Here is a 12,395-nt window from a genome sequence, read left to right as displayed (position 1 = left end):
AATCAAATAAACAATGCATGCAAGACACCAAACTTAGAAGTTTGTATACTACTGACACTAACAAGTTGAGAATGCATATGAGAAACAACAAAACACACAAAACAAGAGAATTTGAAGATCAGAGCAAGTAAATCATCAAGAACAACTTGAAGATCAATGAAGACACATGATAAATGCAAGAAGAACAGAAACATGCAATTGACACCAAACTTAAAATGAGACACTAGACTCAAACAGGAAATATTTTTGGTTTTTATGATTTTTTTAATTTTTTTGGTTTTTTCGAAAATTATGTGGAAAAAGAAAATAAAGAGGATCAAAACTTTTAATAAGAATTCAAGGAATCATGCAATGTTAGTCTAAAGCTTTAGTCTAAAGGAATTAGACATGGCTAGCCAAGCTTCAGCAGGACATTGCATTCAAGAGCTAAATTGATGAAGATCAATCAGATTTGGTGATGATAAGAACATCACCTTGAAACACTAGAATTCATTCTTAAAAATTCTGAAAAATACCTAATCTAAGCAACAAGATGAACCGTCAGTTGTCCAAACTCAAACAATCCCCGGCAACGGCGCCAAAAACTTGGTGCACGAAATTGTGATCATTAATGGGGCTATCAATATGGTACGCTCAATTGCAATCTCAATGCTTTATCACAACTTCGCACAACTAACCAGCAAGTGCACTGGGTCGTCCAAGTAATAAACCTTACGCGAGTAAGGGTCGATCCCACGGAGATTGTTGGTATGAAGCAAGCTATGGCCATCTTGTAAATCTCAGTCAGGCAGATTCAAATGGTTATAGGTGATTTATGAATAAAGCATAAAATAAAGATAGAGATACTTATGCAATTCATTGGTAAGAATTTCAGATAAGCGTATGAAGATGCTTTGTCCCTTCCGTCTCTCTGCTTTCCTACTGTCTTCATCCAACCCTTCTTCCTCCTTTCCATGGCAAGTTGTATGTAGGGTTTCACCGTTGTCAGTGGCTACCTCCCATCCTCTCAGTGAAAATGTTCAACGCGCTCTGTCACAGCACGGCTATTCAGCTGTCGGTTCTCGATCATGTCGGAATAGAATCCAGTAATTCTTTTGCGTCTGTCACTAACGCCCCACAATTGCGAGTTTGAAGCTCGTCACAGTCATTCAATCCTTGAATCCTACTCAGAATACCACAGACAAGGTTTAGACCTTCCGGATTCTCTTGAATGCCGCCATCAATTCTAGCTTATACCACGAAGATTCCGATTAAGGGATCTAAGAGATAAACATTCAAGCCTTGTTTGCTTGTAGAACGGAAGTGGTTGTTAGGCACGCGTTCATAAGTGAGAATGATGATGAGCGTCACATAATCATCACATTCATCATGTTCTTGGGTATGAATGAATATCTTAGAACAAGAATAAGTTGAATTGAATAGAAGAACAATAGTAATTGCATTAATACTCGAGGTACAGCAGAGCTCCACACCTTAATCTATGGTGTGTAGAAACTCCACCGTTGAAAATACATAAGAACAAGGTCTAGGCATGGCCGAATGGCCAGCCTCCCAAAGAGGGTTCAATCATAAAAACATGATCAAAAGATTCAAGTGATCAAAAGACGAAAATACAATAGCAAAAGGTCCTACTTATAGAGAACTAGTAGCTAGGGTTTACATAAATGAGTAAATGACATAAAAATCCACTTCCGGACCCACTTGGTGTGTGCTTGGGCTGAGCATTGAAGCATTTTCGTGTAGAGACTCTTCTTGGAGTTAAACACCAGCTTTTGTGCCAGTTTGGGCGTTTAACTCCCCTTCTTGTGCCAGTTCCGGCGTTTTACGCCAGAATTCTTGAGCTGACTTGGAACGCCTGTTTGGGCCATCAAATATCGTGCAAAGTATGGACTATTATACATTGCTGGAAAGCCCAGGATGTCTACTTTTCAACGCAGTTAAGAGCGCGCCAATTGAGCTTATGTAGCTCCAGAAAATTCACTTCGAGTGCAGGGAGGTCAGAATCCAACAGCATCTGCAGTCCTTTTCAGTCTCTGAATCAGATTTTTGCTCAGGTCCCTCAATTTCAGCCAGAAAATACCTGAAATCATAGAAAAACACACAAACTCATAGTAAAGTCCAGAAAAGTGAATTTTAACTAAAAACTAATAAAAATATAATAAAAACTAACTAAAACATACTAAAAACAATGCCAAAAAGCGTATAAATTATTCGCTCATCAGGTAGTATTGAAGTGATTGACCTTGGAAATGATTTTTTATCGTAAAATTTTATTCCCTATAAGACTTAGATTTTGCCTTTACCAGAGGATAATGAAAAATACTAGATCATTACCTTATCGTCCACCCATGGAAACCGAATTTTAACCAGAAGAAGCAACCATTGACTCCATTGTAGCTTGGGTGAGACTCCCAAATTTAGCAATTGAATACTATGAAGATGATATGTTGAAAAGGATAGGCAACATAATTGGAAGAACAATCAAGGTGGACACTAATACTGCTGACAAGTGTCGAGGGAAGTTCGCAAGGTTATGTGTTGAGATAGATCTTAATGAGCCACTAGTATCACAATACGCCATCAACGGGGTTCGATACCTGGTGGAATATGAAGGGATTTACAACATTTGTTTTTCTTGCGGAATGGTAGGGAACGAGAAAATAAATTGTGCAAAAAATAATGGCAGCAGACAACCGGTACTAATAGGGACAAAGACAAACCAGAAGGAGAATGGAGGTACGAAGGCAAATAAACAGACAGGAGGCAAAACACAAGAGGGTAGTATGAAATTTTCTAAAAAAGACAAGGACAAAAAAGTTCTTTAGGAGAAAGATGACCAATATGACACTTGGATGGTTGTGCAAAGGCCAGCTCGTGGAAAAAGAATAGAAAAAATTGGTATGAAGGGGATAAATAGTAGAGAGGGGAGCAAAAAAGGGGGACAAAATGGGACACTGTGACAGGTATGAGGTTTGCCTCCTTGTAGGTAATGGAGGAAGAGGTAACGGAATTTGAAACAAATGATAATCCTAATCAGGTGGTGGATAGAGAAAATGAGAGAGAGAGGACCCATCAGAGACAAAACCCGCTGGATAGAACCTATTAGCAAAGCCCAACAAGGAGACTAATACCCCAAAAGCCCAAAAAACCAAGCAAACTTCTGGTAACTCCCAAAACAGTCAAATAACAAGAAACACCAACAATAGACCAAACAAAGACACACAAGCTCACAACTCCATATACCAAAATACAAAGACCAACAACCCGGACCCTAAAACCTCGAACAAACCCGACGAACGACCCAAGACTGAAGTCGACCCATAATCCGTTTTAGAAAAGAAAGACATAGACCTCCCTTTGAACCAACAACAACACCTTGACCTATTCCCAAATCCCCAACTTTCTCTAACTAGATCGGAACACAACCCTGCCAACCTCTATCATAATCTAGAAGTGTCTATAGAGGATTATATGGTACCAAAACCTTCTTTTGTTGATGAGGAGATGGAGGACCAACAAGAAAAAGAGCCACCAGACCTTCACTTAATGCAAACGGAGCTAATGATAGAAGTTGCCTGAAGATATCAAGAAGGGAGGCTTCAAGAAAAAGGCAATGATCAGGACCCTATGAAAAATGTGGACAAAATACCTAAGAATAAAGGGCCATCAAATACGAATTAGGCTGAGACCACTTTGGCAGCAGGGGGCTACTCAGTGCAAACTGAGAGTGTTCACTCGATTGGGGTCTTGCACTTAAAGTGGTTTTAATGATTATTTTTGCCTGAAATTGTAGGGGTGTAGTTAGTAAGGCTTTTGGCCGCACTCTTTTAGAAAATTGGTAGACATCATAAACCAGATATAACCATCTTGATGGAAACAAAATGCAGCAGAATGCAAGTACAATCTGTGATTAGGAGATTGGGATTTCACTTCAGCCATGTTGAAGAGACGGAGGGTTTTAGCGGAGGAATTTGGATTCTCTGGAGGGACCCAGATCTTTCAATCAATGTCAAAATCTCACAAACAGTATATTCATATAGAGGTGAAACAAAGCAACAAAGATAGCTGGCTACTAACTGCTATTTATACTAGTCCTCAAAAGGCTAATAAAATGGTGCTCTGGACTGAATTAAAAAGTATGGCTCAAAATATAAAAGAACAGTGGCTCATGGTGGAAGATTACAATGAGATAGCAGACTTTCTAGAGAAAAAAGGAGGAGTGAGGATAGACCAAACAACCTGCAGAAAATTTAAACACTGGATAAACTCCTGCTCTTTGATAGACATTTGCTATGTGGGTTCCAAATTCACATGGAAGGGTCTTGACAGGGTGTTCAAGTGCTTAGATAGAGCACTCTCAAATGCTAATTGGTGAGTTAGATTTCTGGAAGCAAGGGGTGGAAGCCCTCACTAGAAGAAACTTGGATCATCACCCTCTCCTAATTTGCTATGATCCTTAGAAGCCCGATAAAAGAGAAAGACCGTTTCATTACGAAGCTATGTGGAACCTCGACCCTAAGTATAGGAATTTTATAAAAGCCAAATGGAGAAAGTACACCTCCTTAGCATCTGCTCTCAATTCCTTGACCCAGGATCTGTGCTTTTGGAACAAAAATGTCTTTGGCCATGTTGGGAAATTCAAAAGAAGACTGATAAACTGCACTGGGGGCATTCAAAGAGCTTGAAGTTATGGAAAAAATCCATCTTTAGATGAATTAGAAAGATCCCTCAATAAAGAGCTTGAAGACCTTCTCAACAAAGAAAAAAAATTCTTTGGATGCAAAAATCTAGAGATCTTTAGTTGGTCAATGGTGATAGAAATACCTAATATTATCATACAAAGACAATGACAAGAAAATGAAGAAATAAAGTGATCAAACTTAGGGACAACTAAGGGGAATGGATGGAGGATTCAAAAGATCTTGCCAACCATTCCCTTAACTTCTTCATGAATCTGTATAAAGATGATGATCAAGGGACATACACTCTAAATACTGACGGACACTGCGCTCCTCTCCAACACAACTAGATTAAAAAAATGACCAGCAAACTCAATAGGGATGAAATAAAGAAAGCAATACAGGATATCTGGAAGCTTCGGGGCCTGACGGCTACCTAGCCCTGTTCTATAAAGAGCATTGGGATACAATACAGGATGACATCTATATGCATGTGACGGATATCTGGAACAACCTGGGTCGAGTTAAGGACCATAACCATACCCTTATATCTCTCATGCCAAAAGTGTAAGGTCCATAATTCATCAACCAATTTAGATCGAGTGCACTATGAAATGTGAGTTATAAGTGCATAATCAAAATCATCGCAGCCAGACTCAAGCCCGCACTTATTGACCAAATTGCACCCAACCAAACTAGCTTCATACCAGGTCAAAATATACAAGACAATATCTTAGTAGCAAAAGAGATCACCTACATCATGAAGAAAATGAAAGGGAAGAAAGGCCTTGTGGCGGTCAAAGTCCACTTTAAAAAAGCGTATGATTGATTAAAATGGAATTTCCTTAAACAAAGTCTCGAGGACTTTGGAGTGCGAAGGAAGCTTTTGGAGTTGATAATGGAGTGTGTAACAACCGTCACGTACAATGTTTTATAGAATGAAAAAAAAAACAGAAGACTTCACCCCCACTAGAGGTTTAAGGCAAAGAGATCCCATCTCTCCGTATCTCTTTGTCATAGCTATGAACAGGTTATGATACATGATAGAGTAGCAAGTCAACAAAGAAAGATGGAAATAGGGGTGGCAACGGGGTGGATAGGGGTGGGTTGCTCTACCCGACCTCGCCCTGCCTTACAATAACCCGCATAAAATTCAGCCCACTCCTACCTGCGGGTAGTAAATGGTTGAACCCTAACCCGCCCAGCCCCTACCTGCCCCTATAATTATTAAAATCTAATAAATAAAATTAAATTTCAAAATTTATATAACCATCATCACATACATAACATAAATTAAAGTAAAATTTTAAATATGATACAATATTATCAATCATTTTACTATATATACCTAAACCCGGTCCCGTCCCGCGCCGCTAAAAACCTGCCCCGAGCGGGTAGGGGTGAGGTGAGTACCCGCGAATTCGGGTAGTGTTGCCATCCCTAAATGGAAACCCATGAGAATTAGCAAACAGGGTCCGAAAATATCCCATCTTCTCTTTGCAAATGATCTTTTAATTTTGTCAGAAGCAAGTGTAGAACAGATGGAGTTAATAATCAGCACAATGAAACGCTTCTCTTAAGCTTCAGGGTTGAAAATCAACACCAGTAAGACCTCTATTACATTCTCCAACAATGTGAAAAGAGAAACAAGGGCAGGAATAATTGGAAAAGTCCACTTCCAGGCGCAAGCAAGTCTCAAAAAATATTTGGGGGCAATGCTCTACAATCAAAGAAAAGGTAAGTAGCATTTCAAACACATCATTCAAATAATTCAAGACAAGCTGAAGGGATGGAAAGCTCAGTGCTTATCTTTAGCAGGACGAATGACTCTAGCCAAAGCAATTATTAGCTCCGATGACTTACTATAAAATGCAACACAGCAAATAATTAAGGAAATTGTATGAAAATTGAGAAAGCTCAAAGAAGCTTTGTGTGGGACGACAAAGAGAATCAAAAGAGAATGTATCTTGTGAAGTGAGACACCTTCTGTCTAGAAAAATACAAGGGTGGCATGGGGTTCAAGAAATTACAAGCGATGAATCAAGCGTTTCTCTTGAAGTTAATCTGAAAGCTTCTCATTGATCAAAATTTTATTTGGAGCAATATGATGCATCACAAATATGGGAGCCTTTATAGTCAGACACAAGGATACCAAGTTAGAGCTGTTGATTCCCCTTTATAGATGGAGTTAGTCACCATCTGGAGCACCATGTGAGAAAATTTTGATAGAGACAATAAAGTTGGGGAGAATAACATGACTTGGAAGCATGATGATAATAGAGAATTTTAGTTGCCTCACCTTATAAGGTGATAACCAATAATGAGAATGATGGAAAGAAAATCTAGAACAGAATTTGGAAATAGAAAAGAACGGGGAGAATAAAGGTGTTTATTTGGCTCATGACCCACAACAAGTTACTCACGGCGCAATAGACAGGTAGAATCATGGGAGGTAACCCTCACCGTCATCATTGTCGAGGAATTGAGGAGTCTTTAATACATGTGATAAGAGACTTCCCAAAGACAGCTTGCATCTGGGCAAAGATCATTCATCCTTGCACAACAACCCTTTTCTTTTCAGTTCCATTTGAGATTTGGTTGGATATTAATTTAAACAGTGACATTGGCAAGTTCTCACAAGACCAATGGATCGATCAGTTTATGGTCACTTGCTGGTGGATATGGAACTGGAGGAATAAAGAAGTTCACAATAACAACATGAACAAACCAGACAATGCATTAGACATCATAAGGAACTACTTGAGGAAGTTGAAGGGAGCTATCGCCAAACATTCTCTCACTAGAAATACAAAAAGTGAAGCCGTAAGAAGGACCACATGGAAAGCACCACCGATTGGGTGGACAAAACTAAATACTGATGGTTCGGTAAAGGAGGAGGAAGAAAAGGCCGATTATGGTGGTATCATCCGAATGTATAAGGGGTAGTGGATGGGGGAGGGGGGTTTAGCAAACCTTGGGCGTTGCAATTATTTAAATAATATATTTATATATAAATATATGATACCTGATTTGATGGCTGATTTTTCTCGATTAAAAAATTTTTTTAACCGCCATTTATTTTGTTTTTAGTAGCAATGAAAATTGTCGCTAATATATTTACTGACAATTAGACATTAATCGTATTACACTTTGTCTGTAAAATTAGGGATGTCAACAAGGCAGGTCGGGGGCGGGGGATGCCTCCCTACTCTCCATCCCTGCCCCCAGATTTGTTCCCCATCCCTGTTCCCATTCTCTGCCGTGGAAGAATATTGCTCCCAATTTCCCTTTCCCACAGGGCCCCATTCTCCGCAGGGACCTCATTTTCCATCTCTCTGATAGTTCTGACTAATTATTAATTTCCATAAGAATAGAGTTGAAAGTATTTATCCTATACAAAAACAGCAAAATTTTATACAAAAAGTGTAAATGATAACATGGTGACTTCTTTTAAAATGACGTAGTGCAGGACATCACGGCGAGCCAGAGCGTAGAGCAGTGGACGAGGTGAGGGATGTGACAGCAAAGAGGAGAATGGACACGATAACAGAATTGTGGAAAGAAATGCCACGAATATAGAGAACGATGCGGTGAGGGTAATGGAACGATGAGGGGGTGATAATGCGGTGAGACGGGAGAGTAGTGAGGGGGTGACGGCAGAGAGGTTGGATAGAGTATGGATGACGCTAGCCACTAGGGATCTATGAATCGAAGAATAGTTATGCAAATGAGGATTAAGAATTTCGAATCTCTCTCTCTTTCTATATATACATATATATATATATATATATATATATATATATATATATGACATGAGAAATGAATATGAGAAATAAAGATAATTAAATAAATTTATGAATTTCGGGGATTAGTGGGGACGGGGCGGGAATTCCCGCTCGGATCCCCGCGCTTGCCTCAGAGGAATCTTGCCTCCCGTTTCGATTCCCGTGGAAAAAATTCTCACAATCAGATCTCCATTCAGAGTAGTCTCCATAAGAATCTCTACGTCTTAGAGAGTTTTGTCATTCCTACCTAAAATATTTTAACAATAATTATACGATTGCCAATAAAAATTTATTGGCCGTAAAAAGTATATAATTACCATTTAATATATAATAATAAATATATAATTGTACAAAAACATAAATTAAATAAGATCTATAGTAATTATTATGTTATTATCAACAAAAAATTACTATTAAAAATAATTTTTGTTATAATATACATATTACAATTTTGTATTTAATCAATATGCTACTTATTCTTGTAAAAAAGTACTGTTTCGTGTGATTATTATACACCATTCAATTCAAAATAGTTTTCGTTAATTAATTTTTGGATTTGATTTTGAGTGTCAATATAAAATAATTTCATATGTGTATTTAATCTTATAATGTTATATCATAAAAGAACTAATTTTTATATTAACTGTATAAGTAGTCATCCAAAAAATAAATAATAAATATAATTGAGTGTATAAAATGTTTTAGATTTATCAAAATTAAAACTACAATTATTTTAAGGCGGACAGTATATAATGATAACAAATTAAACTACATTTTGAAAACGAAGGGCCTCTTCTACTAACCTATTGAAATCATTGTACGATGATCCACCTACATGAGTGGCTTCTAGAGCTTTCTTCCTCCATTCCAAAACATTTTTCTTTAATTCCCTTCCTATTTCTCCTTCCATCATTTCCTTAACAACCTCAGCAACCTCACCACGCTCCACGTCATGCCTTAACTCCACACCAAATCTCCAATTTGCACAAACATATCTACAATTCGTTTGTTGATCCGCAAAAAAAGGCCAACATATAATAGGAACACCTCCACACAAAGCTTCTATCACTGAATTCCAACCACAATGTGTTAAGAATACTCCAATTGATGAATGTGAAAGCACTTTTTCTTGTGGGCACCAACTTGTTATGTACCCTCTATCTCTAATCTCATTAGAGAATTCCATTGGCAAAATTGCTGATTCACCCATCACAATATTGTCCCTAATTATCCATAAAAATGGGTGATTACTATTTGCAAGGCCCCAAGCAAATTCTTTAAGGTGATCTTCACTCATGACGGTCCAACTTCCATAATTCACATAAACAACTGAATTGGGTTGCCATTTATCTAACCAATTGAGGCAACTTGAGTCTTCTAACCATAGGCTTGAAGATCCATGGGACATTAATTTGTCCTTGTTATTATTGAAGACATGGCTACCTAGAAAGGGAAGTGGTCCAATGTTGTATATGTTGGGGAATGTGTCGTTCTTGATTGCATCAAGGACTTCTAGCTCAAGATCTTGGAAAGTATTGAAAATTATTGTCGATGATTTTAAGCAATTCTGTGCCTCGGACCCCATGAAATCAAACATGGTCTCTTCTAGAGTTGTGGTCCTAATAAAGCTTGGCATGTCTTTAAGTCGAATGTTTTTCATACCTGGAATCCAGTCTATCGGATTGTTCAAGACACACTCAGTAATAGATTCTTGATCTGAAAAAACAGGACAAGACAAAGTTATTTGTTAATCAATCCAAATTACCAACTTAACATTTATATATACTTTACAGTAAAAAGACTAATGTGACAAAGTTAGGAATTTTTTTTTCAAAAATATATTTAATCTGGAGAAATTTTTTAAACAAATTACATGTTTTGAGTATCACAAATTTTCTAATTCTATTATACTTAAAATTTGAGATAACTTTTAATTTCATTCTAAAAATTTTCAGCACTCATCAAATCAGTTTCTGACATTTAGAAATGACCAAATTAGTTTCTCAATTTACAAATTGTGAATTCCCAATGTCTTCAATTCAACATTAACACAATGCTAATATAAAATGTCATAGACCAGCATGGCATTCCAATAGTAAAATGACATAGCTGCTCCCATACATATTTCAACAGTTCAGAGATACAGAGTGATAGAGAAAAATCAATGTGGATCCCTCTTTTCTTTTTTTTTTTTTTTATACAATGACTATACTCTGTATTCTATGTTCAATTTCACTATATCTGAGTTTCCATTGTTTAAAATACCTATTTAATTATACTAAAGTTTTAGCCATATTATTTTAGAGATGTCACACTAGTACTATAATACTTTATGTTAGTATTATATTAACGACAATTGAATTAGAGACGATGGAAATTTAAAATTTGTAAATTCGGGATAAATTTGGTTATTTTTAAAAGCCCAAAATTATTTTGACGAGGGTTTTATTTATTTTTTAAATTTTTTATGGTATTAATTTGATTTTGTAAAATTTTTAATTAGATTTTTATATTTTTTTTAATTGAGTTTTTACATCAAATTTTTTTTAATTAGGTCTCTCTTTATAATAATTGATTTAATTGTATAGAAATTCAACTAAAAAAAATAAATTCGTGCAAGAACTCAAACAAAAAAAAATATAGAAACTCAATTAAAAAAAAATTTGGTACAAAGACGACTCAACTAAAAAATATATATACAAAAACTTAATTAAAAATTTTATAAAACTATAAGAACCAACCGACTAATTAAACCTAAAACTAAACTAGTGATTTACTCTTTATTCTTTACCCGTATTAAGATATCTCACACACCACTTGAATCTAGCTATCTTAACATTCTAGTTACTAGTGCTAAATATAATAATAAATAAGAGGAGTATTAGGGACAGTAACTTTTTGTTTTGTAATCATCAATTGATTATTAATAGTATTTTTAATAGTGTGTGATTATATCCAATAATAAAAGATCATTCATTTTTCGTTTGATGATTAAGTACTATAAAACACAAAAATTACTTGCCACTAGATTTTTCCAATAAATAATACTAAACCAAATCCATAAAAGAATAGAAAACAGTTCCAACCTTTGAATGGAATAATGCCTCTGTTGGCAAGTTCACCAAACTGAAGATACGCCATGAATCCACAAGCAGAAGTTGTCCAAAACTGAGCTTCAGGTATCTTCAATTCCTGCGCCGCCTTGATTGCGAAACTCATGGCGCCATCAGAAATTATGTAACTAACATTAGGCACCTCAGAACTTGAGTTCAGCTTCATAAGAAGATCCTTAAACGGTTCCAAACAGTGTTTTCTAGTTGAATCGCAAAGGGCAGTGTTATCATGGTGGTTTGCATCATCTTGTGGCGGTGGCAAACCATCTGGGATGGTCTCAAAGTGAAAACCATGTTGGTTCTTCACGAAGTTGGGTCCTAAGAATTTGGCTATGCGCTTTTGGTTGAGTTCGGAGTTTACAAAGGTTACGTGGAAGCCATTAAAGTGAAGGATTCTTGCAAGTTGCATGAAAGGGTTTATGTGACCTTGTGCTGGAAATGGAACACACACAACATGGGGTTGCGATTTTCCAGAACAACTCATTTTTGTCCCAAGTAATTAATGTTTCGGTTCTGGTTTATGGCTTTATGCGATTTAGTGACATGGGCGTTTTTGTAAGATTTTGATAATGATTTATTGGGACAAAGTTTTGTAAAAGATAATAATTTTAATGTATTGATAATCTTTCAATACAAATATATATTTTTTCTTACATAGAATACTTTACGTGTCACTGCACATTAAAAATTATTATATGTATATAAAAATAAAAATATTATTTGTATATTAAAATTAATTATTAATATATTTATATATAAATATATGTGTGATTTAATTTATTTTAAATATATATTTATATTTAAATATATATTTTATA

At 36.2% G+C, this 12,395-nt stretch overlaps 1 protein-coding gene across 1 annotated transcript; it reads right to left on the bottom strand.

The window, feature by feature from the left end:
- Positions 1 to 1,419: 1,419 nt before the first annotated feature.
- Positions 1,420 to 12,163, bottom strand: LOC112715162 (linamarin synthase 2). Its single transcript, XM_025766930.3, has 3 exons — positions 11,551 to 12,163; positions 9,268 to 10,180; positions 1,420 to 2,080 (listed from the first exon to the last, which is right to left on the bottom strand). Exons 1-3 carry the CDS (start codon positions 12,059 to 12,061, stop codon positions 1,978 to 1,980), a joined length of 1,527 nt encoding a protein of 508 aa, XP_025622715.2. The 5' UTR covers positions 12,062 to 12,163; the 3' UTR covers positions 1,420 to 1,977.
- Positions 12,164 to 12,395: the final 232 nt, after the last annotated feature.

The sequence above is a fragment of the Arachis hypogaea genome, chromosome 10 (assembly GCF_003086295.3).
Source record: "Arachis hypogaea cultivar Tifrunner chromosome 10, arahy.Tifrunner.gnm2.J5K5, whole genome shotgun sequence".
NCBI lineage: Eukaryota > Viridiplantae > Streptophyta > Magnoliopsida > Fabales > Fabaceae > Arachis > Arachis hypogaea.
The sequence above is the reverse complement of the archived record's forward strand: the minus strand, read 5'-3'. Positions and strand labels throughout refer to the sequence as shown.

Coding starts and splice junctions, on each gene's coding strand:
- LOC112715162 (XM_025766930.3), bottom strand. CDS start 12,061: ATGAGTTGTTCTGGAAAATCGCAACCCCATGTTGTGTGTGTTCCATTT. Junction 10,181..11,550: donor AGGCATTATTCCATTCAAAG/GTTGGAACTGTT, acceptor CTGTTTTTTCAG/ATCAAGAATCTATTACTGAG. Junction 2,081..9,267: donor TCGTACAATGATTTCAATAG/GTTAGTAGAAGA, acceptor CTATGATTTCAG/GTATTTTCTGGCTGAAATTG.